This window comes from Acomys russatus, chromosome 15 (assembly GCF_903995435.1).
Source record: "Acomys russatus chromosome 15, mAcoRus1.1, whole genome shotgun sequence".
NCBI classification, from domain to species: Eukaryota; Metazoa; Chordata; class Mammalia; order Rodentia; family Muridae; genus Acomys; species Acomys russatus.
This window is the reverse complement of record NC_067151.1, coordinates 66440146-66466193: the sequence shown is the minus strand read 5'-3', so window position 1 is coordinate 66466193 and position 26048 is coordinate 66440146. Positions and strand designations below refer to the sequence as shown.

Below are 26048 nucleotides of genomic sequence, written 5' to 3'. Positions count from 1 at the left end.
CCCCGACTGTGATTTTTTTCTGTTTGTTTGTTTGACACAGGGTCTCGCTGTGTTAGCCTTGGCTGTCCTGGACTCGCTTTGTAGACCAGGCTGGCCTTGAACTCACAGCGATCTGCCTGCCTCTACCTCCAGAGTGCTGGGGTTAAAGGCGTGCACCACCACGCCGGCAGACTTAGGTGATTTTTAAATTCCACTTCTGGGACCAGTAAGATGGCTCAGCCTATGGGCTGGAGAGATGGCTCAGAGGTTAAGAGCACTGACTGCTCTTCCAGAGGTTCTGAGTTCAATTCCCAACAACCACATGGTGGCTCACAGCCATCTATAATGTGACCTAATATGCACTGTATACATAATAAATAAACAAATCTTTAAAAAAAAAAAAAAAGATGGCTCAGCCTAGCAACATGACTTCATCCCTAGGGTACATGTAAGGTAAACGGACAGAACTGGCCCTGACTACCACAACTGTGCCACTCACACCCATAAAGATAGTTCATCCGGATGCATAATAATACTAGAAGATGAAGCCCGGACCTATAGGATTTCTCTAAGGTCCATCTGCCATGACTACAAAGGATAAAGGAAAGGCCTCAGATCCTGTCTCAGAGTTTTATATCCAAGAGTAAGTAGTAACAGTGTCTGGCTGCTGGTTGTCATATAACAAGCACAGAGTTTAGCAGTTTACATAAAATGTACCTCAACAATTGGAACATTTTCCCCCCAAGACAGGGTTCTCTTGTGTTCTCTAGCTGTCCTGGTATTCGCTCTGTAGACCCAGCTGAGCTAGATTTCAGAGAGATCTGCCTGCCTCTGCCACCCCCACCCCCAGTGCTGTAATTAAAAGCATGTGCTACTACAGCTGTATAGATTTTTTTTTTTTTTCATTTTTCGAGACAGGGTTTCTCTGTGTAACAGCTCTAGCTGTCCTGGAACTCTATGTAGACCAGGCTGGCCTCAAACTCACACAGCGATCCACCTGCCTCTGCTCCCAAGTGTTAGGATTAAAGGTGTGCACCACCACCGCCCAGCATGTTTTTGTTTTGGTTGGTTGTTTTTTCGAGACAGGGTCTGTGTAGACTTGGCTGTCCTGGAACTCTCTTAGACCAGGCTGGCCTTGAACTCACAGCGATCTGCCTGCCTCTGCCTTACCGCCTGAGTGCTGGGATTAAAGGCGTTCGCCACCACTCCCAGCTAAAACATATTTTTATTCCTGTTTTATAGATGAAAAAAATCGAGATTACAGAAATTTACCAAATTACACTAGATGTTTAGTTCCAGTGTCTGTGCTCTTGTTCCTGCCAGGTGGTTTTCTCTTGTCCCCAAGACTGGGCTTCTCTGTGTAGCCTTAGCTGTCCTGGATTTTGTAGACCAGGCTGTCCTCTAATGCAGAGATCCTCCTACCTCTGTCTTCCAAATGCTGAGATTAAAGGCGTGTGCCACTACGCCCATCTCTATAAAGATATTTTATGATTAGCCAGGTGGTGGCGCACGCCTTTAATCGCAGCACCCAGGAGGCAGAGGCAGGCGGATCGCTGTGAGTTCGAGGCCAGCCTGGTCTATAAACAGAGTCCAGGACAGCCAGGGCTACACAGAGAAACCCTGTCTCAAAAAACCTTAAAAAAAAAAAAAAAAGAAAGAAAGAAAGAAAGAAAGCAATTTTATGATTTACTAACTTTCACTTCCTGCCTTTCTCTCACTCTTGCTCTCAGGAGGTCGGGCCCCTGTCCGCTCTGTTGGACGACTTCCTGCCACTCTGGGCTTCAGGGCTGCAGGTGTGTGCAACAGCTTCCATTTTCCGGTCAACCGGAACCTTTCCCAGAGCGACTACTGCTACGCGGGACGAGCCTAGGCAGAGTTCCTGGGGGTGGTGCCCGACCTGAGTGGCAGCAACTTTATCCAATAGGAAGAGACGTTATTGGCTCAGAAGCCAATGAGGAGCCTGGTGAGGAAGAAGCGGTGATCTGAGCATGGAAGCACCGACCTGAAGCAACATGGGTCTCTGTCTGATGCGGCGCCGTGTCGGGTTCCCACTCCCGGGTTTCCGCCGCTGCGAGCTCCACACAGTGCGTGAGGTACTCAAAGTCCCCAGCCGTCCAGCCCAGCCGAGGCCAAGGAGCAGGCTGTCCCAGCCTCCCCGGACTCTGCCGCCCTACTCCGAAATGTGCCTCCCCCTAAATCCCTAACCTGAGACCTAGTTTGACCCAGCCCCCTCCTTAGCGCTACTTAAACGTCCACAGCCCCCTACACCCCCTCTCCGGAGTGCTGGGCCCCGCGACACCTCCTCGTGTGCCTTTCTCTTCAGCCCTCTGTGCCAGCTCCTCCACATTGGTTGGCAGAGCGATTTGGCCTCTTTGAGGAGCTGTGGACCGCTCAGGTGAAAAGGTTAGCAAGTATAAGACAGAAGAAACCCCAGGCGATTACGGTATCACTCCCCGAAGGCCAGAAGGTAGATGCTGTTGCGTGGAACACAACCCCTTACCAAGTGGCCCAGCAGATCAGGTACCTACAAGATTTATCTATTTGTCCTTTTATTTTCTCTGTACCTGATCAGGAAAAGAAAGCATCTTTTTATTTGTTTATATTTTTCTTTGTTTTCCTGTCAGAAAGGTTAGTCTTTGGGCAGAAGAGGGGCCAGTGATTGCCACGCGGGTATAAGGACCCGAGACCAGAGTTCGGTCCTTGCAGTGGAAGGAGGCTGACCCCTACAAGTTGTGCCCTGGCCCCCACATGGACTGTAGAATGTATGCCCCACCCATAAATAAATACAGTAGTAGTTTAAGATTGAAAATAAAAGATGTGATGGCATGTTGTGACCCAGCACTGCATAGGCAGAGACAGGCAGGTCCCTGCACTATCTGGCCAGCTAGCCTAGCATGCTGCGGGACCCACCTCCTTGCCAATGAGAGACCCTGTTTCTAAAAACATGGCTGATGGCTCCTGAGGAAGAATACACACCTGTTCCTCATTTTTTTTTTTAAAGGGGGAAAAAAGGATTCCCCCCCCCCCCATCTGGGCAGTGTTACCACACACCTTTCATCCTAGCACTCTAGAGGTAGAGATAGTCAGACCTCTGAGTTTGAGGGGACTTTGGAACTCCCTCTGGAGTTCCAGGACAGCCAGAGCTAAAACAGAGGAACCCTTTGGCGAAATAAATAATAATAATAATAATAATACCTACTACTATTATTATTAATTTCAGGTGGGTGTGGTGGTGCATGCCTTTAATTTAGAATTTACAAGGCAGAAGCAGGTGGATCTCTGAATAAGAAGCCAGCCTAGGAGATACCATGTAGAAAGACCTTATCTCAAAAAAAAAATTTTTTTTAACTTAATGTGTGTGTGCACGCGTGCGCGCACATCCTTGTCTGATGTTCACATGTGTGCCTGTGCATGTCCACACAAATGCATGCCACAGTGTACATGTAGAGGCCAAAGAACAGCCTTTGGGAGTAAGTTCTTTCCTTCCACTGTGCAGATTCCTGAGGGTGAACTCGTCTCATCACGCTTGGCAGCAAGCGCCCTTACAGCTCATAAACATTTTGAGCACCCCAGTGTTGAGCTGTCTCGATCCTTCTGCCTCTACTTCCTGGCTTCTGAGATCATAGGCGCGCACCACCACTCCAGTTTATATAACGCTGGGAATCAAGCCCAGGCCTTCCGTGCTGGGCAAGAACTCTGCTGCGTGAGTCCCTCCCCTACCCCTGCCTGTTTGAATTTAAAAGAAGAACCTCCAGGGCAGGCATGCCACACATCTGGGCAGCTGCCCGGAAGAGAACAAGAGAGAAGTGGGCAAGGCTGGGCTATTCAAGTTGTCATGGACGTCATCAAAGGTGAAGAGGCCAAGCAAATGTGTGCCTTTGTGACTCTGAGAGGAGTGCTGAGACTCAGCCAGACCTCACAGGAACTCATAAGGACTGCGCTCCATGATCTCTTTATTGAGACAGTCTAACTCTAACCCAGGCTGGCTTTGAACTTGGGGAAACCTTCCTGCTTAAGCCCCCCAAGTGCTGGGATTCAGGTGTAAGCCACTAAGTTTAGATAGCCTTTCTTGCCAAGTACAGTGGTGCAGGCCTGTAATCTTAGCAGAAAGTGGAGACAAAAGATTCAGAATTCAAGGACAACCTCAGCCATGTAGCAAAGCAAAATGGAGGAAACAGGGTGTCCCACCCCCAAGACAGGGTCTCTCTGTGTAGCCTTGGCTGTCCTGGACTCATTTTGGGACCAGGCTGGCCTCGAACTCACAGAAATCCACTGGCCTCTGCCTCCCAGAGTGCTGGGATTACAGGTGTGGGCCACCACGCCCAACTGGGGCTTCTTTCTTGAGGATTTGTCTTTGCTGTTTCAGAGTTTCTGCCTTTCTGCCATCCATTGGGAAGAGAAATAGTACTGTATTTTTTGGACCATAAGAAGAACTTATGGTCTACCTCCAAAAGTGGAGGAGAAATTCGGGTGTGCTTTATGGTCCAAATACAGTTTTTACTGTTTTTCTTTAAAAATTAGGTGTGTCTTATGGTCAGGTGCGTCTTATAGTCCAAAAAGTACGGTAGGTTTTGTTGCTGTGGAAACTAAGACATCTGCCTCTTGTTCTGTGGACTGCAACACTCTCTTCATCCCTGCCCTCCTCCTGCTATAGTCTAACACTGGCTGATACTGCAGTGGCCGCGGAAGTAAATGGAGAACTCCGTGATCTGGACCGGCCCTTAGAAACAGATTGTCACCTCAGATTTCTGACGTTTGATTCCCCAGAGGGCAAAGCAGTAAGTTTCCTCTGTATGACAAATACAGTGCCTTTAAGCAGGAAATTGTAATTTTTCTTTTACCCCAGTTTCTCAATTCAGAACTGGGAGGAAGACTTATCACAGAGTCTGTTAACCATTTGGTTATTCCTGATGAAGCTGGAAGCCTTGATAAAGACTTTTTTTTTAAAGATTTATTTATTCATTATTATGTATACAGTGCTCTGCCTACAGGTACCCCTGCAGGCCAGAAGAGGGCATCAGATCTCATTATAGATGGCTGTGAGCCACCATGTGGTTGCTGGGAATGGAACTCAGGACCTCTGGAAGAGCAGGCGGCGCTCTTAACCTCTGAGCCATCTCTCCAGCCCTTGATAAAGACTTTTACTTAGCTTTGCTCTACTAAGCAAACATCGTATATGCTAGTGAAAGGGAGCGAGTGAATAATCTGAGAAAGGCTGTTCAACCTCCGCAGCTCCTGAGCGCATGCAGTGGAAGTCATCCGTGATAATGTACTCAGTTCTCATAGGTTCCATAACCGAGCACAAAACCTGGGGGCCTTCCGCTTCGTTCATTTCATGTCAGCTCAAATATCACAGACTTTTGTTTATTAGAACATGGGAAAATGCATTTCTTTTGTCATCTAAATTTGAATAGTGAACAAATCCAAGAATAGTTCCATCTCACTAGATTCCTGGAACAGAAAAAAAAAAAATGGCAATAAGAGGCAGAACAAAAGGCTGGGATAGCTGGTGTGCAGGTCCTTCCTCGTTTATAGCACCACCTGCACAGACAACGTCAGCAGCACAGCAGAACTCCAGGGAGCTGCCGTTTGGGGGTTTTGTGTGTGTTTGTGTGTGTTTGTGTGTTTTAAGATGGTGTTTCTCCCAGCAGCCAGCACATCCAGCTAGGAACCATGTTCTTTATAAGTAGGACACGCTAAGCCCTAAAGCTCACAGGAACAGCAGAGCCCAGTGGCCACCTGCCTCTGTGCCCCTGGTCTAGGAAACACCGAGGACGTGTAGGGCGGACCCACACTTCCTTCAGCAGCAGAAGAAACAATACTAGCCCTCTGCTTTCTTTAAGTTCTTTTTATTTGGGGCTGGAGAGATGATGGCTCAGCAGTTAAGAGCACTGGCTCCTCTTCTAGAGGACCAGGGTTCAATTCCCAGCACTCACATGGCAGCTCACACCTGTCTGAAACTCCAGTTCCAGGGGTCCATGGCACCAGGCATGCATGTGTACACAACCCTGCACAGGAAGGCAAAATACACATACACATACACACACACACACACACACACACACACACACACATACAAAAGTAAAATAAGGCTTGGGGATTTAGCTTCGTGTTAGCGTGCTTGCCTAGCAAGTGCGAGGCCCTGGGTCAGTCCTCAGCTCTGGGGAAAAAAAGTAAAATAGATAAATTTTTAAAAAATATTTGTGTGTGTGTGTGTGTGTGTGTGTGTGTACATGTGCGTGCCTTCCTGTTTGTACGTGTCTGCATGTGTGCCTAGTGCCTATAGAGTCTAGAAGAGAGTGTCAGACCCCCTGAGTTACAGATGGCTGTGAGCTGGTACCCGGGTCCTGTGCAGGGACAGCTGCTCTTAGCCATTGGTCCATCTTCCCAGCCCCTGTTTAGAACAGCTTTTCACTATGCACAGAAGTCGCTTCATACATCCAGGCTATTTGTTTGGTAGCAGCCAGCCTTCCCAGAGCCTCCCTGAGGAGAGTGTCGGAGCTACGGCGTGAGCGGCTGATGTGCTTGTTCTTTGCACGCAGGTGTTCTGGCACTCCAGTGCCCAGGTGCTGGGTGCAGCTGCCGAACAACAGCTGGGGGCTGCTCTCTGCCGAGGTCCAAGTACAGAGTCTGGCTTTTACCACGATTTCTTCCTGGGAAACGAGCGGTGAGCAGTCCAAGGAAGCAGGTTGACTCTGGGTCTTGGGGCAAGCTCAGTTTGGAGGAGCTGAAGGGGTGTTTAGGTGCCAAGCAGAAACACGCACCCTTTCCAGTTGGCCTCCCTTTTGAGCCTTTTCTACTCCTCATGAATTCTGGTGTTCCTTCACCCCTCTTCCCGTCCTCTACCATCTTCTCTCTCCGTCCTTCCTCCCTCTCTCCCTTTCTCATTTTGTAGCCCAGGCTGGTCTTGAATTCATGATCTTCCTGCCTTGCCTATAGAATGCTTGCTGAGGATGAGCAAGAGCCTGGGTTCAATCCCCGATACCACACACACAAATCTGTACTTAATTATGCTTTCTCTGAGTTTGTCTTTGCCAGTAATAACAGGTGTGTTGAAAGGCAGGAGCTGACTCCCTAGCTAGCATGTCCTCACGGGTGCCAGCTCAGGGCTGTCTCTGAAGAGGCAAGCCAGCAAACTCCTTTTTCCAGGACAGTGCGCAGCTCAGAGTTGCCCATTTTAGAGCGGATTTGCCAGGAGATCATAGCTGCTGCACAGCCTTTCCGAAGGCTGGAGGCCTCCCGGGAGCAGCTGCGCCAGCTCTTCAAGGTGACATGGCAGCATGAGGGAGAGGGTAACGCCCAGGAGGGCCTTGTAGCTTCACCTCTTTTTCTGCCGTCTTCTAGGACAACCACTTTAAGCTGCATCTGATGGAGGAGGAAGTGACAGGACCAACAGCAGCGGTGTACGGGTGAGTCAAGAAAACAGGGATGCTCCGAGGAGGCCAGAGCTTCAGTAAAGAAACGGTGATGGCGGGTAATCTGTATTGCTCCAGAAAGAGAGATGGGAAGAGCACTGGTCTGTGTCTGTCTCTGCTCTCCTTCCTCAATACCTCAGGTGCGGTGGGTGGGTCGACCTCCGCCAGGGCCCCCTTCTTCTGTCTAACCAGCGGCTCTCTGTCTCAGGTGCGGCATGTCGGTCAACCTCTGCCAAGGCCCCCTTCTTCGGCACACTGGACAGATCGGCGCACTGAAGCTCCTGACGGTGAGCGGTTTGGCTAGAGTGCTGCTCCTGCTTTCCAAGGAGGATGGAACGCGCACTCCTCCGCAGCCGCTTCTCTGCTCTCAGGGCTCATGAGGGAATCTAGGAAAAAGAGTTTTCTCTGTTCTGGAATCTCAAAGTTTCATGGCAGATACTGGGCCTGCCAGGGTACAGAATGCAATCCAGACCCCTGTCTGGATCTGCATTAAGGGAAATAAACCAAGAGATCATGAGCTGGCTAGACAGGGTCATATGGAAAAGGAAGGATGGGTGACGCTGTGACAGATACTGAAGAGAGCGTCCAAGGGCAGGTGTGCCTGCTGTGAAAGTGCTGTGAGGGATGGGGTGGAGGCAGCAAGAGACAGGCAGATGTGTAGAAAAAACCTCCTGAAAACTTAGCCATCTGCACAGTCTCCTTCTGCCAGGTGTGCCGCTTGGGCCAGATCTCCTTCTGTTGCTTCTGTCTGTCAAAGGAGAGTGAATATTCCTGTGCCACTGGTAAAGCCACACCATAGAACTAAAGCCAGGTAGCAAGAAGAAAGTGCTTAAGGCGAAGGCTATAAATTGTCAGTTCTTTCAAGGCAAGCATGTTAGTACATGCCTGTGAACCCCAGCACCTGGGAAATGGAGGCAGGAAGATGAGAGCTTCAAGGTTATCCTTGAGTGAGTCATCAGGTCTGAGGTCAGCTTTGCCTGCTTGAGACCCTGTCTTAAAAACAGAAAAGGCTCTTTCTTAATAATATTGGGGGAAGGTACTTGGGAGGCATAGGCAAGTGGATTGCTGTGAGTTCGAGGCCAGCCTGGTCTACAAAGCGAGTCTAGGACAGCCAACGCTACACAGAGAAACCCTGTCTCGAAAAACAAAAAAAAAATGGCGGGAGGGGTTGTTTTCTTCTTTTGGCCAGTGGGGTTTGCTTTCTTTTTTGAGACAGGGTTTCTCCGTGTAGCCTTGGCTGTTCTGGACTCGCTTTGTAGACCAGGCTGGCCTCGAACTCACAAAGATCCACCTGCTTCTGCCTCCCAAGTTCTGGAATTAAAAGCGTGTGCCATCATGTCTGGCTCTTATTAATACTGTTAAAGAGCAAGCGGGGATATTTGAATTTCATGTGGCTAGGAGTAGGGGGTTATGTAGGAGATTGACTTTTCTAGCTGTTGTATGGACTTTGGTTTATTTGGTTTTTGGTTTTTGTTTGTTTGTTTGTTTGTTTCTCTGTATAGCAGTGACTGTCCTAGACTTGCTGTATGGAATATTGCTAAGGAATGGTGGACAGACTGCTATTTGATCATAGTTTAGTTTTTCTTGTAAGCAGTAATTAATTAGGAGATGGAACTATACACAAGGGTACAGGAGAACTGGTGGGCTGTGGGAACGCGGAGCAGAAGCTGTGTGACACTGCGCCTGACCAGGATGCACAGAGGACAGAACCAGGGACCAGGCAGGAAGGTGCTGTCCTGCTGTTACCGACAGTAGGGAAATGATGAGAGGCGCTGATCTTCACGCAGTGACGTCTGAACCGAGAGGGTCATAGATTTGATAGGAAGGCTGAGGCCTCCGGCCCTCTTCACCTTCCCTTTGATTCCCTCTGCTGTCTCACAGAACTCCTCAGCCTTGTGGAGGTCCTCAGGAGCGCCAGAGACACTGCAGAGAGTATCGGGAATTTCTTTCCCCAAGGCAGAATTACTGAGGAATTGGGAAGCACAGAGGGAGGAAGCAGAGTTAAGAGACCACAGACGCATCGGAAAGGTATGGGGCCTGAGGAGCGGAAGGGTGGTGGTGAAGGGGGAGGAATGTGATGTCTTTTTGTTGGTTTTGTGTTTTTTGTTTGTTTGTTTGTTTTTGTCTTGATGTTTCAGGTTTGAATTTTTTATAGACAGGCCTCATGTCGCCGGGCTGGCTCTACCTCCCAGGTACTGGGAGTACAGGTTCAAAAAGTATGCCTGGCCAAAGAAAGCGATTGTGAATTTGCTGGAAGATTCAGTCAGTTTATCACTTGGTTTTTTGTTTTGTTTTGGTTTTGGTTTTTTTCCTTTTTTGTTTTTCAAGATGGGTTTCTCTGTATAGCCCTTGGCTGTCCTGGACTTTGTAAACCTGGCCTCTAGCTCACAGCGATCCACCTGCCTCTGCCTCCCTGAGTGCTGGGATCACAGGTGCCACCACCTCGCCTTGCTATCACACACTTCTTTAGTTCCAAATCCCTCCCCTCCTTGAGTGACAGGTGACATTCTTTCCCCAGGAACAGGAGCTCTTCTTCTTCCATGACCTGAGCCCCGGGAGCTGCTTTTTCCTTCCACGAGGGACAAGAGTCTACAACGCTCTGGTGGCTTTTATCAGGGTGAGGAGCGAGCTCCGGAAGGGACGGAGGCCAAGGTGCTTGCATTTGATAGGTAGTGCCGGCACAGACACTAAGGCAGAAGTCCATGAGCTGAAGGACAGCCTGGGCCACATCACAAGATCCTGTCTCAGGAAAAGGAGAGCGGGGATTGAGACATGAGCCTGTGGAGTCCTGGTGACTTTTCACATGGCATTGCTGTCTGTGGTAAAGCAGCTTAGAGACATGGCATTCAGTGGCTTGCGGCTCTGGTCAGCATGGCCTGAGCCCCTGAGAGAACCACGAAGCTCTTGTCCCCGCTCCTTCCAGTCTCACTGACTTTTGATGTCTGTATCCACCCTCACAGGCTGAGTATGCCCGCCGTGGTTTCTCAGAGGTGAAAACTCCCACGCTGTTTTCTACAAAACTCTGGGAACAGTCAGGACACTGGGAACATTATAGGGCAGACATGTTTTCCCTGAAGCCCCCAGACAATGTCGGTGTCGACAGCTCCCAGGGTGGCCGCCCCGCTAAGTGGCCCGAAGACACACTTGCTCTCAAGCCTATGAACTGCCCTGCACACTGGTGAGTTGAGGACCAGGCGCACGCCTTTAATCCCAGTACTCGGCAGGCAGAGGCAGGCGGATCTCTGTGAGTTGGAGGCTAGCCTGGTCTACAGAACCAGTTCCAGGACAGCCAGGGCTACACAGAGAAACCCTGTCTTGAAAAACAAACAAAAAACAAAAAGAAGTATCTTGGAAAGAATACTGAGGCATCTAACTTGGGCTTTGAATCTACCTCCGGTGAATTCAAGCTTATCCAAGTGAATTTTGGGAAATTATTCCATTTCTTGGGCCTTTATGTCCTTAGGCGATGTCAAGGCTCTGTGCCCATCACGGAGTACAGACATACTAAGTGATGTCTACTAGGGTGTGGCTGAGAGCTTACCTTTTTTTCCCCTAGACAGGATCTCACTGTGCAGTCCTGGCTGGTGCCAGACTCACTACACAGACCAGGCTGGCCTCAAACTCACAGAGATCCACTTGTCTCTGCCTGGTGGTATTGAAGGCATGTCCCACCATGCCATGCTCAAATGACTCTCGACTACACACTAATGATGAGTCTGGCAGGTCGCAGTGGGAGAGCATGCTAAGGGGAGAGAGTGATAGCTGCTAGTATTGCAGAGAAAGTGGGAGTCGGTGCTGGGCATGGTGGCACACAGCTGTGTTCTCAGACCTGGAGAGGCAGACGCAGGAAGATCATGAGGTTGAGGCTCAGCCTAGGTTACATAGCAAGTTCTAGGTCAGCCAGGGCTCATTTTCCCTGTAGCCCTAACCTCTTCGCATCCCAACTTCAGCCTGATGTTTGCCCACCGGCCCAGATCCTGGCGGGAGCTGCCAGTACGACTGGCTGATTTTGGAGTCCTGCACCGGGCAGAGGCCTCTGGCAGTCTGGGAGGATTAACACGGCTCTGGCGCTTCCAGCAAGACGATGCTCACATCTTCTGTGCACCCAATCAGGTGGCTTTCCATGTTCTTTAAAAGTGTCAACTGCTTTTGCCTTAAAGACGGGGTCTCCTGATCACCTCAAGCGTACAGTGTAACGGAACTCCTGCCTCACCTCGTGATCCGTGAGATTTCTGCTGTGTGCTACCAATGCCTGGTTTACACAGTGTTAGAAATCAAACCCAGGGCTGCATGCACGCTAGCCAGGCGTTACACCAACCACACTGTATCCACAGCCTCAGTCACCTTCTTTGTATTTTGCGTGACTGCATACCCCTCTGGTTTTCCCCAAAACCAGCCATCCCCTCAGACTTCCTAGTTGGCACGCAGCTAACGTCCTGACCTCCTGTCTCTAGCTGGACACAGAGATCCGGGGCTGCCTGGACTTTCTCCAATCTGTCTATGCTGTTCTTGGTTTTTCCTTCCGCCTGGCTTTGTCTACTCGACCATCAGACTTCCTGGGAGAGCCTCACCTATGGGACCAGGCTGAGCAGGTGGGTATGAGAAAGGGAAGCCAGGCAGATGACCAGGTCTCCAGTGGAGAGAGGCAGCGCTGTTGTTGATTTACTAGTAAGACCTAGTAATTGTTTAGTATCTGGCCTGTAATTATTATTACGTCAGTATAACCCGCTAGCAATCAATCAAGACACAGACACCTGTTACATTTCAAAACAGCCTTAGTTAACCTGGGGTAGGGCAGACATTAATCCTCTAAACTACTTCCCATGCCATCTGCTTCTAATAACTTCTGTTGCGCTCCCTCCCATCCATAATCCCATGAACTGCAAATGTTCTTATCTGGGCCAAGTCCCCATCCACGCCGGCCATGTGCTTCTCCCACCTACCCCATGATGGCGCGACCGCCTTCTCTTTTTTTCTGCAGTCTCTCTTCCCAAGATTCTGTCTTTTCAAGGCCAGGAACTTTAGCCACGTCTATCTCATTTGCCCTGCCAAGGTGTGATGGCTTTTTATTAATTAGCATCAAAATACATCAGACCAACACAGGGGCATGGTAGCCGAGGCCCTCAGGTAACAGCATTAACTGTGGGTGTTCATTTTCAGAGAGCAGCAGGTGGTCACCTTGCTCAGTAGTCTCCTGACATCATCATCCTTCTCATCTGTTCCCTCAAAGGTCCTACAGCAAGCCTTGGAGGAGTTCGGAGAACCCTGGGACCTTAACCCTGGAGATGGTGCTTTCTATGGGCCTAAGGCAAGCGGGAACCACACTTGAGAGTTGTATTTAGCTACCTTGTTATTAAGTTGTATCTACAAAGAATTGTTTTAAACTAGGAGCTAGGCAGTGGTGGGGCACACCTTTAATCCCAGCACTCAGGAGGCAGAGGCAGGTGGATCTCTGTGAGTTCAGGGTCAGCCTCGTCTGCACAGAGAGTCCAGGAGAGCTAGTCTTGAAAATACAAAATAACAACAACCTGTGTTGGATATAAAAGAGAACAACAGCATCTCTCTGCCCCACTGAGCTGGTGCTTCAGGAAGGCTATGGTAGATAAATAGGCCCTGTCAGCTCAGTGGCCTGTGCTGTGCCTCCTGTGAGAGTGCAGTGGGTACAGCATTGCTTACAGATGGGAAAGGCCTCCTGCAGGGATCATTTTCCAGTCAGCACATGAAGAGCCCTCTCTGGGTGGGAGTATTGTAGGCAGAGGTTGGCAGATGGGGTGAGAAGTCACATAGCAGGTTAGAAGGAATGAGAAGGTAGAAAGGACTTGGCTCACGTCTGCTGGATTCAGCAGACACGCTATAGGAGCCTGCTGTGGGCACCAGCCTGCGTTGTAGCTGCTTGGGAGATTCAGGGAGGATATCTTGAGCCTTTGAACTTGAGGTCAACTGGGGTAGCGAAAGGCCTCGTCTCTGAGGCCGGGCAGCAGGGGCAGGTCCAGTGGTGAGTAACCTGCCAAGTTGCACAGCCTCTGGGTTTGATCTCAGCAGCACAGGAGACAGGAAGGCAAGACGTTAGCTGTCTTGTGAGCTTACATATGGGGCATCTGCTTTGTGTTCTCGGGGTCTCTCTTTATGAGACACACACTGGCTTGCAGCTTTCTGTGTAACCAGACTGCCCTCCTGCCTCTGCTTTTGGGTGCCAGGGTTACAGGTGTGCCCCACACCTAACTTAGCTTTTGAGTTTGTTCAGTTTTGTTTCATTTTTAGGGTTGTGTTGTGGTTTGGTTTGGTGTTGGGTTTGGTTTGCTTTGGTGTTTGGTTTGCCGAGACAGGGTTTCTCTATGTTATCTTGGCTGTCCTGGACTTGCTTTGTAGACCAGGCTGGCCTTGAAATCAGCAATCTGCCTGCCTCTGCCTCCTGAGTACTAGGATTAAAAGCGTGTGCCACCATGCCTGGCTTGTTTTTAGGGTTTTGTTTGTATTGTTTTAAAGATTTATTAATTTAACAAGGTGTAATGGTGCATGCCTTTAGACCCATCATTAGGGAGGCAGGTGGATTTCTGTGAGTTTGAGGCCAGCCTTGTCTACGAAGTGAGCCCAGGACAGCCAAGGCTACACAGAGAAGGCCTGTCTCAAAAAAACAAAGAGTTATTTTGTTTTTTTCGAGATGCAAGCAGATCTTAGTGAGCTCGAAGCCAGCCTGGTTTACATATCAAGCAATCTGCCTGCCTTCTGCCTCCCTGAGTGCTAGCATTAAACCTGAGCGCCACCACTGCCCGGCAAGATACTGTTTTGTGAAAAGGGGCCTAGAGAGATGGTTCTGATTAAAGAGGGTTTGTACACAAGCATGAGGCCCTGAGTTTGGAACCCAGCACCCACTTAGCAAGCTCGCTGTAGTCTCATGGGTGCCGGTAGCCCAGTGTTGTGGTGCCGACCTAGTGGGGAGAAAAGCTCCAGGTTCCGGGAGAGACCCTGCTGCTGTCATCAGATGCTCTTGATAAAAGCAACTTAAGGGAGAACCAGTCAGTTCTGGCTCACAGGTGGTTACAGTTCCGCTGTGCCCACCATCAGGGACAAAGAGCAGCGGGTGGGTCCAGGACTTAACTCAGGTTCGTTTTATACAGTGGAGGAGGCCAACAGGACATGGTCCCACACAGTTAGTTGACCTGCTCAGGGTAACCAACAAGCACGCTCAGAGGCCTCTCTCCGAGGGCAGCCTGTCCACACTAACCATTACACTGCCTCAAGAGAATAAGGCCAGAAGCCGGGCGTGGTGGTGCACGCCTTTAATCCCAGCACTCGGGAGGCAGAGGCAGGCGGATTGCTGTGAGTTCGAGGCCAGCCTGGTCTACAAAGTGAGTCCAGGATGGCCAAGGCTACACAGAGAAACCCTGTCTCGAAAAACCAAAAAAAAAAAAAAAAAAAAAAAAAGAGAGAATAAGGCCAGAGAACAGTAGAAGACACAGGACAGACACATCTGGAGCTTCGTGCACATGTGTATGTATAGGCACGCACACCATGACATTTAAGTCTCAGGAAGGCAGAGGCAGGTGGATCTCTCTGAGTTCGAGGCCAGCCTGGTCTACAAATAGAGTCCAGGACAGCCAGGGATACACAGAAACCCTGTCTTGGGGTTGCGGGGGAGGTTTCATGTGGTTGCCAGAGGCAGGTGGAGTCCAGGTCAGCTGCAACTCCATAACAGGACTGTCTTCCCCAAGAAAAGAAAATCAAAATTAAATAACACTTATGGCAGCATGGCTGAAAGACTTTGAAAGTCCCCAAGGAGAACAAGGCAAAGGGTCACAGTGGGGCCATTTGGGTCTTGACACTGATTTCCACAGCGGCATCAACCTCTGCTGTGGCACACGTGACATGTTCGGTGGCACTAGGCAGGTCTACCACAGGGCTAAGGACGAAGGAGACTGGAAGACTAGCAGGGTGGACTTTTGCCAAATTGATCTGACAGCAAAACAATTGGAAATGGAGGGAGCTTGACAATGCTACAGTTGAGTAGGGTGGGCCGGGGGCTAGGAAAATGGAGCTGCAGGAAAGTCACCAGGCTGGGAGTGAGCCTCTGAGGGAGATGACAGGATGTGGTGGAGCGTGGGTGGGTGCAGGTCTCTCTGAGAGGAAGAAGCCGGGAATGAAGGCTGGGGTATGGGTAGCCCCTCATTAAGTGGAGCAGAGGGCAGGCGTGTGGGCCTTGTGGGTGGCACAGCTCTCCCACAGCCTGGGACACGGGGAGAGAAGAGTTGGCTGCTTTCTGTCACACCCTTCCATCTCTCTTCTCTAGATTGACGTGCACCTCCGAGACGCTCTTGGTCGGCCCCGGCAGTGTGGGACCGTGCAGCTTGACTTCCAGCTGCCACAAAGATTTGACCTACAGTACAAGGGGTACAAAACCCACCTCAGCCCTCTGCTGCACCTGTGAAACTCCCCAGACTAGCCCATCAGGAAGGTGGTTTGGGGTGCTCAGTTCATGGCACCGCCACCATTCCACTCACTCCCCTTTTCCTCCCAAGGCAAGCAGGGACCCCAGAGCGTCCAGTCCTTATTCACCGGGCAGTGCTTGGCTCCGTGGAGAGGATGTTGGGAGTGCTGGCGGAGAACTGTGGGGGGAAGTGGTGAGTCACCAGACACAGCGTGCTGTCCTCTCCAGCCAGGCCACTCAGCCGTGGACACCTCACGCCTTCTGACCTTCCTGTCCTGTATCTTTCCTTCTTGGATCTCCCTGAAGCTACGCCTAACCCTGATGGCTGGAGCCAAAATGAATAACTCCCTGTCCCGTTTCCTCCCACCAGGCCCCTGTGGCTATCTCCGGTCCAGGTGGTGGTCATCCCTGTGGGGACAGAGCAAGAGGAATATGCCAGGCAGGTGAGTATGGCAGCATCTGACACCATGTGGTCAGAAAGAGGCTTTACAGGAGAGTGGGAAGGGCATGAGAGGCAGCTGTCCTGTGCTGGAAAATTCTCTAAAAAGTGAAACCAGTTCCTGCCTCGTAGAGATGCATGAAGCAGACAGGTCAGTGGGTGCTTAACACTGCTGACGGCACGTTGAACACGTTTGGCTTATTTTTCCTCTCTGAAGAGAATTGATGGCCAGGTACAGCAGCACATAGGCCACCAGTACTTGGAAAACTGAAGCAGAAGGTCACAAGTTTGAATCCAGCCTGGGCCTGACAGGGGTGAGCCTCGATGTGCAGGTCACTCACCTTGTGTTTACCCAGTGTGCACAAGGCCATGGGCTCCAGCACCACACAAGCCAGCACAGTGCAGTCCTAGCACTTGGGAGGTGGAAACAGGAGATTCAAAAAGCTCATGTTTGCAGAGCAGGCTGGATTGTTTGTTTTGTTCTTAAAGACAGGGTTTCTCTGTGCAGCCCCGGTTGCCCTAGACTCATTTTTGTAGAGCAGGCTGGCCTTGAACTCACAGGCCCACCTGCCTCTGCCTCCCAGAGTGCTGGGATTAAAGGCGTTCACCACACCCAGCTAATGACCAAGCTTCCATTAAAATGTACTCATCTCTAAATCTCTGTCCCAGGTACAGCAGTGCCTACAGGCTGCAGGACTAGTTAGTGACCTCGATGCAGATTCTAGCCTGACCCTCAGTCGGAGAGTCCGCCGGGCCCAGCTCGCCCATTACAATTTTCAGTTTGGTAAGAGGGGTTAGCCGTGGGCTGCAGTGCCCCAGGCTCTACATTCTCAGTAGGAAGTCTTTTGTTCGGCTCTGTGTACATTGAATTAAGTGGGACTCATTACCTGGGCTGAGTAGGAGCCTGACTAATCTGCCTCCACTGCTCCTTCCCGGCCCTCAGAACAGTTTTCTTCTCATTAGCCCTCCCCTAGGATGCTTCTGTTGATTAACCAGGCCAGCATCAGAGGTGGCAGGCAGGAGAAGCCGGGCATGGTGGGCACACCTGCAGTCCCAGGACTGGGCCGGGAGTCAGTTGTTTGAAGCCGCTTTGGGCTATATGCAGCCAGGTTATCAGTAAACCAAGCTGGGCTGCAGCGCTGGTGGAGCGCTGGCCTGCCATGACTTTGACCCCAACACGAAAACCAACCCCTGGCATTAGCTAATTAGCCTTGTTTGTTGTTATGTGGGTGGAGGTGGCTCTGGGGAACAAGAAAGCCTTAAGGAAGGAAGTTGCCCTAGCTATTGGGCCACTGCAAGCAAGCAGCAGGAACTGCCCAGCCAGACCGCCTGACTGGGGATCGTACATGCCAGTTGCCTTGCCAGCACTAAGACAAGCTGTGCCTCAGCCCCGCCCCTGCTGTTTCCCCTTCCTGTGTTGTACCCTCCCCCAGGTCACACACAGTTTTCTTTCTGTGTAGCTCTCCATCTGTTTGTCTTTGTCTTTGACCCAGCGCTGGCTCCTGCCCTGCAGTAATAAGGCGAGTGGGGCTGGGGCCATCATCTCCTCATCTCCTCAGAATGGACGACAGCAGCTAATACCACATCTCTCCTTCTGTAGCCTTGCTTGGCACTGCTCCCACCCTTCCTAAAGACTCAGACTTTGAAGTTTTTGCAAAACAAAAGGAAACAGCCCATAGGGTGACTTTTTCCTAGGCTTGCACATCTTTCCTCTTCCTGCAGTGGTTGGCCCGAGAGAGCAGAGCCAAAGAACCGTGAATGTGCGCACTCGAGACAACCGGCGGCTGGGGGAGTGGGACCTGGCCGGGTCTGTGCAGAGACTGCTGGAGTTACAGGACGCCAGGGTCCCCAATGCGGAAGAGGTGTTCTGAGTCTTTGCTCACTGGTGAGGTGAGGACTCCTGAGCTGTCCGTCCCACCCCATCCAGCAGCCCAGCATGTCCCCGAGTCCTCAGAACAGCTCTCCTGAAAACAGGCTTGCTGTGCAGGCTCCCCAGGGACTAATGCTGTACTGCTTGGATAGAAGGAGAATAAAAAATGGACTCAAGGCCGGGCGTGGCGCACGCCTTTAACCCCAGCACTCGGAGGCAGAGGCAGGCGGATCTCTGAGTTCGAGGTCAGCCTGGTCTACAAAGTGAATCCAGGACAGCCAGGGCTACACAGAGAAACCCTGTCTCGAAAAAAAGCAAATAAACAAACGAAGCTGGGGTTGTGTCTTCATCTGACTCCAAATGTTAAGGGGCTCTGTTCTGATCTCTTGCCCTAGAGCCAAGGCCTTAGGGGATACTGAGGCCTCTGAGCAGCACAGAGCTGCCTCAGCCATCACCAAGTGCCCTTCTCTCACTCCCATTAAGACTGTCAGATTCCTTCTTATAAAGGAAGTATACAGATGGGAAACTGAGGCACAAATTAAGGGCTCAGATGTCAGCTTGCTCCGTGAATCTCTGTCCGTTTTGGGGAGCCTGAATGTTCCCTCCATCACCCCCATTATCCCCAGTCCTGTAAGGAGGCTCCAGAAGGCATTTGGGAGGAGTGGCTGTGAGAGGAGGGGCAGCTGGGACTGAGTCACAGCAGGCAGGAAGCGGAGGGCGGGCGGGAGGCAGATATAAAGGGAGCCAGCAGGGCCTTGAAGTTCGCAGCAGCAGTAGCAGCAGCTAGAGAAGCAGGCTTGCAGCAAGTGCCAGCCCTCAAGTCCAGACCTGCCTGGGACAACCAGCTTCTCGCCCCAGCATGGGGACCATGTCCACAGCAGCCTTCATCTTGGCCTGCTTGGCTCTTGCTTCTGTTACCTCTGAGGGAGGTGAGTCGGGGTGGGGTCAGCAGTTGCTTAGGAGCCTGGCCCCAAACAGCTCATGCCCAGTTGGGTGATTGGCTTCCTTTCCCTGGGCATGCTCACAGCAGGGCTGGGACACCTAACCCTTCAGCCAGGGAGGCTGGAACACAAGAGGGACAGACAAAGAGAGTTGTTAAACACAAAAATTGGGAGTCATGCAGACAAAGACAGGTGAGTTGACAGGCTAAGAGCCCCTTGTCTGGAGATGTGTGAGGAGGAAAAAGGCCCTCGGGCTGCTCAGAGTCAGTCCACTGACCTCACTGGTTAGAAGACAAGTGGGGTGTCCACCTGTGGTCACCCTCTGCTGTGCACGTCTGAACAAAAGGGAACTCTGGGAAGACTATGGGATTGTCCAGTGGATACAGCCTGCATCTGCTGAAGCTCCGCCTCGTCCTTCAGTTCAGCTCTAGGTGCCCCAAGCTCTAAGTCAGATACCTAAAGTCGGGCCGGGCTTCTGAGGAGGCTCGGTGTGTAGAGGTGCTGGCCAGTAAGACTGGTGACCTGAATTCAATCCCAGTAACCCACGTGGAAGGAGAGAATGGACTCCCTCAAGTCCTCTGACCTACGCACACTCCCTGTGACGCACCGGCCCCCTCCACACATACACAAACAACAGACATTGTAAAGAAACCCAAAGCTAGAAGCCGAGATTGGTGATTGATGGGTGATGGGGGTGTCGGGGGAGGGGTTGTACTTAAACATCTGACTGGGCTTCCTACACAGAGGCCTGGAGAAAGGCAGAGGGGGAGGTTTGTGGACAGGTGGGTCGGAACCTCCCTTCACAGCCACATTCCCTCTAGACCCAACGTCAGGTTTTCTCAGAACCCAGCTGCTCACATCAAGGTCTGTGTCAGAGACTGGAGGGAAGGTGGGACCACACAAGGGGTTCCCTCCCTCATGGCGGTCTTTCTACACTCTTGGCCTCCACCAGAAAAGTGCTCTCTCAAAACTGCCCCTGACTTGTTCTTCCTTCTTTCCAGCCTTCAAGGCTTCGGGGCAGAGAGAGGTGAAGCCAGAGCGCCTCTTCCTGCACCTTCATGAAGGTAAGGTTCCACCCAAGAACCAGCCAGGCCACCCTCCTCAGCTTTCCAGCTCAGAGCAGGACAAAATGTTCAGGGTGGTACACTGTGGCATGGGGAGGTGGGGGACGAGCGCAAGGTCGGGAGTCTAGCTGTGGCTCTCAGGGTCTTCCCTCCCTCTTGCCTCTAGTAGGCTACGCAGCACCCCCTGCCCCTCCGCCTCAAACCCAGAGACTCCGCATGGGCCACTCTGAAATGTCTCTGCATGACCCTCCTCTTTTTGAGGAACAGAGAGAAGGTAAGGCCATCACGAGCCCCCTCAGTTTCCCTGGGGACCTCTAATTTGGCGTACTTCCTGTTCACCCGGTGGGGAGGAAGGGCCCTCCCTACCCCCTGCCCCACTGTCTGGCTAGAAGGGATCGGCTGCTCGCTCACACTGCCCATTCTGCAGTGCAGCCCCCTCTGTCTCCAGAAGACATCCCAGTCTACGAGGAAGAGTGGCTCACTTTGCAACACCCTGGCGACAAAGGTGAACACTTCCCTATCCCCCTGCGGTAGGCACCCCACTGTGATCTCACTGCTGCCAGCCTCACCTCTACTCCCTCTTACAGCGGACTTTCCTCTTCAAGAAGCCAAGCCCCTGCAGGAAGAGCAGCCTGACCCCCAAGTCCCTATTGAGCAGAAGGAAAGTAAGTGGCCCTCTTCACCCATAGCATGGGCTTTGGGGGCAGAGTGCATGGAGGCCCCAGCCTCTTGCTGCCTGTGTAACTCCGGGTGAGCTGCTTACCTGCCTGCACCTTGCTCTCTACACCCATGCCATTGGCTGGCAGAGTGCTTGCCTGGCACTGGTACAGCTCTGGGTTTGACCCCCAGCACCCTATCAACGTGGTGGTGGCACTCCCCTACGATCCCAGCACTTGGGAGGGGGGTATCCTTAGGCTGGGCAGCGCTGGCACATGGGAGCCTGAGAAGGATGGATCTCTTTGAGTCGAAGGGCAGCCTAGTCTATAGACCAAGTTCTGGGACAGCCAGGGCTACACAGAGAAACCCTGTCTCAATGTCTCCCCGCCCCCCAAAAAAAAGGCTGTCTTCAGCTTCAAGACCAGCCTAGGGTAATTGAGGCCCCTGTCTTTAAAAAAGGAAGAGAAGGGCTGGAGAGATGGCTCAGAGGTTAAGAGCACTGGCTGCTCTTCTAGAGGTCCTGAGTTCAATTCCCAGCAACCACATGGTGGCTCACAACCATCTATAATGTGATCTGGTGCCCTCTTCTGGCATGCAGGTGTGTGTGCAGATAGAGCACTCATATACACTAAATAAATAAGTAATTTAAAAAAAAGAAAAAGGAAGAGAAGGAAAGGGAGGGAAGGAAGGAAGGAAGGAGGGAGGAAGGGAAGGGGGAGGGGGGAGGGAGGAAGGGAGGGAGGGAGGGGGGAGGGAGGAAATAATGGCTATGAAATAGCTATATGATTAAATGATATAAAATAGCATTTGTTTCCACTTGCCTCTCCACTGAGTTCCTTCGTGCTGGGAACTAGCAGGCAGCTATTTTATAGATGCCCCCATCCCAACAAGCCTTTCGCTTACATGTCTCCTTCTGCCCCAGTAGACCCACCTACCCAGGATCCAGAAGAGATCATCCAGTCCAGAGAGAAACAGGGTAAGTGACAGCACTGGTCTGTCTGTCTGTCCCCACACATTACCCCTCAGGCTCAGAACCCTGGAGCAGGAGCCTCAGGAAGGAGCTGATGCCAGCCTGGTGTGCAGGTCTGTGTGTCAGTTTACCTTTTCCTTTCAGTGACTCTGAAGGGAAGCAGACCAGATAGCTCCTTGTCTCCCACCCACGCTCCCAACCCCCCTAGCTCCTCCTACCTTAGCGTTGTTACTCCCCACTGTTTCCTCTGCTCTAGAGAAGCCAGCCACCTTTGGGGCCCAGCACTGCCAGCAGAGCCGGAGAGGTGTCTGGGGCCACCGGCTGGATGGCTTCCCGCCTGGACGGCCCTCTCCAGATAATCTGGGTCAGATCTGCCTTCCGGAGCGTCAGCACGTGGTATATGGCCCCTGGAACCTGCCACAGACTGGTTACTCCCACCTCAGTCGCCAGGGAGAGACCCTCAACTTGCTGGAGACTGGGTATTCCCGCTGCTGCCGCTGCCGCACCCCCACAACCAGCCTAGACTGTGCAAAGCTAGTGGTAAGGTTTGGCTGCTGGTACTGGTATGTGTCCGCTAACCTGAGAGAGAGAGAGAGAGAGAGAGAGAGAGAGAGAGAGAGAGAGAGAGAGAGAGAGAGAATGTGTGTGTGTAAGGGCTAGACACCTCACCCTGGGTACGAAGGAGACCCAGGTCCCTTTCACTGGCTCTACCACAAAGGCCTCCCCAGTGTGCCCTGAGAGTCCAGGACAGCCATGCTGTTTCCCTGGAGTCTGGGAGGCAGGCAGGCATGTGGACACTGGGCTGACCCACCCCTCTCACTCTAGTGGGAGAACGCAATGACCCAGTTCTGTGAGTCCGAGTTCTCTGTCAAGACCCGACCCCACGTGTGCTGCAAACAGCGTGGGGAGGAGCGGTTCTCTTGCTTCCAGAAGGGTGCTCCTCGGCCACACTACCGGCTCCAGCCCTGCCCCATCCACCAGACTGCCATGTCCTCGGGGCCCCAGCTGCCTTTTCCCCCGGGCTTGCCCACACCGGACAATGTCAAAAACATCTGTCTCCTGAGACGCTTCCGCTCCGTGCCACGCAACCTTCCAGCTACTGACGCCATCCAGAGGCAGCTGCAGGCTCTGACCCGGCTGGAGACAGAGTTCCAGCGCTGTTGCCGCCAGGGCCACAACCACACCTGCGCGTGGAAGGCTGTAAGTGGGCGCCCCAGCTGCCTCCGGAGCCCTCCCGCCCGCCCGGCTCCAACTGCTGCTGCTACAGCCATCTGTCCACAGCCATCTGTCCACATTCGTCTGCTTGTGACTGTCCATCCGTCCGTCCGTCCGTCCCTCCGTCCGTGTGTCTGTCATGAGTCTGTTCACCTTGAGCCTTCCTGCTTCCATTCTGGGCTCAGCCACCCGTGATCCCGTGTGCACACCTGCCATCCGTCCAGTCCAGCCCCGGCTCGCCTGACCCTCTGTGTACCTACTGTGCCAGCTCATCTCCGGCGGCCAACTAGGAGATTCTGTCATCTGTGTTGCTCCCTTCTGCCTTCCCAAGCCCACACAGCCAAAGCTGCCTCCTGGCCCTCCAGTCCTTCACCCTGCCCCCTTTTGGCCCCTAGGGCCTCATCTCCTAGCCGAAGTGACAAGATGGGGGAAGGGGAAGGGGCCAAGTAGCCAGGCCTCTGACGTGTCTCTCTCTGGTCCACAGTGGGAGGACACCCTGGATGGATACTGTGACCGGGAGCTGGCCATAAAGACCCATCCCCACTCATGCTGCCACTACCCTCCTAGCCCTGCCCGTGATGAGTGCTTTGCCCGCCAAGCTCCCTATCCCAACTATGACCGGGATATCTTGACCCTTGACCTCAGCCGAGTCACCCCCAACCTCATGGGCCATCTCTGTGGAAATGGAAGAGCCCTCACCAAGCAGTGAGTCTTGCCCAGAGATCTTACCGACACTCCTGCCTGTCCAAAAACCTCCTCCCTCCTGGGGTCCCCTCGGCGAGGACAAAAATCATGATCTCCCAGTTGCATTAGGGTAGTTTGCAGAGAGAGGGGTTATTTATTTTCAAAGAGTTTCACTCTGCGATCAAGGCTCGCTTTGAACCGGGCCAATCCTCTCCCCTCAGTACTCCAAGTAATGAGATTGCAGGTGTAAGACACCCCTGCCCCTGACAGCCTGTGGGTGCTATGGGATGCACAGAGACCCTGGGCCCCACCTCTTTCATACCTCCCGCAGTAAACAGATTCCTGGACTGATCCACAATATGACTGTCCGCTGCTGCGAGCTGCCATTTCCGGAGCAAGCCTGCTGTGGCGAAGAGGAGGTGAGTGCTGAGTGCGGGGAGAAGGGCCAGGGGAGAAGGCAGGGGTGGAGGCCGCCCCTTCTTCTCAGCACCTCAAACCTGCTCATCCCAGAAGTCTTCCTTCCTCACTTGACCTCTTCTCCCTGCCCTGGGCTTCAAGCTTCTGTCATTTCCAGATGTGCACATCTGTCGGTCACAAGGAATCCCACTGTGCTAGGGACGCGTGTGCAGTCCCTGGGCCTCGGGAGGGAGTCCAGCGGGTCAGCAGTGGAAGCTGACCAACGGAGGGCTCAGGGCACCCGCCCTGCCTAACCTCTGACCTCCCCATCCCTGATCATCCCTGTTTCACGTCTCTCTTTCAGAAACAAGCCTTCATTGAAGACCTCTGCGGTCCCAGGAGGAACTCCTGGAAAGATCCTGCTTTGTGCTGCAGCCTGTCTCCTGGGGATGAACAAACCAACTGTTTCAATACTAACTACCTAAGGACCGTGGCTTTGGTGCCTGGAGACACTGGGGATGCCGCTGTCCAGAAGGAGCAGGGCCCAACTGGGGAAACAAATGTCAGCTCCACCCACAGGCCCAAGGAAGAGTGAGTCAGCGTGAGCCTGGAGGATTAGATGGGGGACTCCACCCTGCTCCACCCTCCTTGAGCGCTCATTCCAATAAATGCCTCTTGGATGTGGCATCCTCAGTGTCTTTAGCGCGCGAACACACCCTCGTAAACTCCTGGAGACCTGGCCCAGTGCCTTGCTCCCACTGACTGACCAGAGATGTTCCTTAGGTGGGGGGACCACACTTAAGTGGCTTGACTTCACCTGTCATCATGACCTTGATCAAATATCTTATAAGAACACTTCCCTGGTAGCTAGCTGTTGGGATTCAGGGTGGAAAAAAATGTAGTCTATGTTCTTGCTGAGTGGCAGCCCACCCTAACTTTTCTGTTTGCTTTTTGTTTTTCTAGACAGGGTCTCTGTGTAGCCTTGGCTGTCCTGGACTCACTTTGTAGACCAGGCTGGCCTCGAACTCACAGCGATCCACCTGCCTCTGCATTCCTGAGTACACCCTGACTTTTTAATGTTGCTGGGCCTGAGCTCAAACCAACATCTTCACCTTTAATCCCAGCACTCAGGAGGCTGAGGTGGGTGGATTGCTGTGAGTTTGAGGCCAGTCTGGTCTACAAAGCGAGTCCAGGACAGCCAAGGCTACACAGAGATACCCTGTCTCGAAAAACGAAACAAAACAAAAAACCAACAACAACAAAAAAAATAACCCCAGCATCTTCACAACTAATCACTCTGCCACTGAGCTACACCCCCGGCCAGCCTGTGGTCTCTTGGTATATTTGTAAGTGTGCACATGCGCGTGTAGATATGCACACATGTGGTTCGAACTTTACGCTCTCCACCTCTGACTAAAGCTGGAATTCACCAATTCCAGTGGCTGCCCGGTTGTCCAGTGGGATCCTCAGGGATCCACCAGCCAGAACCTCTGGCCTTCCCTCAGGTGCTAGAGACCCTGACTGGCTGGCAAGCACTTACTATCTCCCCAGCCCAAACTTTTGTTTCGTTAGTTTTTCCAGACAGGGTTTCTCTGTGTACCCCCCGCTATCCTGGACTCGCTTTGTAGACCAGGCTGGCCTTGAACTCACGGAGATCCGCCTGCCTCTGCCTCCCTGTGCGTCAAGCTACAAGGTTTTGTTGTTGCTTTTGCTCCCAGCCTGATGCTTTTAGTCACTTCTGACCCGGAAGAGCTCCCGCTTGGCTCATCAACTTGCTGAGCGATCGTGTTAGACTTGGGAAACACACATTTTAAAAACACGCAGCCTCTGCCCTGGCTGTTCACAGTCCAAGAACCTGTTTGCAGGTGTGACAAACGTATAGGGTAGACAGGCTGCCAGTGTGTTCTGAGCAGGACAGGACCTGAACGGGGCGGGGTTGGGCTGGAGGCAGCACACTCTCGACAGCATCTCAGCCCTGTCCCTGTCCCAAAGC

The 26048-nt window shown here is 52.2% G+C and overlaps 2 protein-coding genes across 3 annotated transcripts; both read left to right on the top strand.

Moving 5' to 3' along the window:
* Positions 1–1976: 1976 nt before the first annotated feature.
* Tars2 (threonyl-tRNA synthetase 2, mitochondrial) lies at positions 1977–18196 on the top strand. 2 transcript variants are annotated; one of them, XM_051157715.1, is made up of 18 exons: positions 1977–2072; positions 2303–2499; positions 4634–4757; positions 6522–6646; positions 7129–7246; positions 7324–7388; positions 7603–7681; positions 9276–9422; positions 9913–10011; positions 10355–10572; positions 11345–11507; positions 11849–11986; positions 12625–12702; positions 15682–15782; positions 15911–16012; positions 16190–16262; positions 16928–17042; positions 17981–18196. In XM_051157715.1, exons 1-18 carry the CDS (start codon positions 1992–1994, stop codon positions 18127–18129), a joined length of 2172 nt encoding a protein of 723 aa, XP_051013672.1. In that variant the 5' UTR covers positions 1977–1991; the 3' UTR covers positions 18130–18196. The 2 variants fall into 2 exon arrangements, with proteins under 2 accessions (XP_051013672.1, XP_051013673.1); XM_051157716.1 differs by lacking the exons at positions 10355–10572; positions 11345–11507; positions 15682–15782; ... (2 more) ...; positions 16928–17042; positions 17981–18196 and having other exon boundaries at positions 12625–12738.
* A 791-nt stretch (positions 18197–18987) lies between these two features.
* Ecm1 (extracellular matrix protein 1) lies at positions 18988–24742 on the top strand. The gene is made up of 11 exons (XM_051157718.1): positions 18988–19057; positions 20071–20133; positions 20300–20407; positions 20561–20638; positions 20697–20798; positions 21713–21766; positions 22017–22300; positions 22586–22960; positions 23460–23680; positions 23991–24078; positions 24420–24742. The coding sequence occupies exons 1-11, from the start codon at positions 18988–18990 to the stop codon at positions 24648–24650; spliced, it is 1674 nt and encodes a 557-aa protein (XP_051013675.1). The 3' UTR covers positions 24651–24742.
* Positions 24743–26048: the final 1306 nt, after the last annotated feature.

Bases quoted from the DNA above. Each gene is read 5' to 3' on its own strand.
- Tars2 (XM_051157715.1), top strand. From the start codon at position 1,992: ATGGGTCTCTGTCTGATGCGGCGCCGTGTCGGGTTCCCACTCCCGGGT. The intron at 11,987-12,624 runs GTGGGTATGAGA...GTTCCCTCAAAG, and splicing joins TATGGGACCAGGCTGAGCAG to GTCCTACAGCAAGCCTTGGA. The intron at 12,703-15,681 runs GCAAGCGGGAAC...TCTCTTCTCTAG, and splicing joins GTGCTTTCTATGGGCCTAAG to ATTGACGTGCACCTCCGAGA.
- Ecm1 (XM_051157718.1), top strand. From the start codon at position 18,988: ATGGGGACCATGTCCACAGCAGCCTTCATCTTGGCCTGCTTGGCTCTT. The intron at 20,799-21,712 runs GTAAGTGGCCCT...CTTCTGCCCCAG, and splicing joins CCCTATTGAGCAGAAGGAAA to TAGACCCACCTACCCAGGAT. The intron at 21,767-22,016 runs GTAAGTGACAGC...CCTCTGCTCTAG, and splicing joins CCAGTCCAGAGAGAAACAGG to AGAAGCCAGCCACCTTTGGG.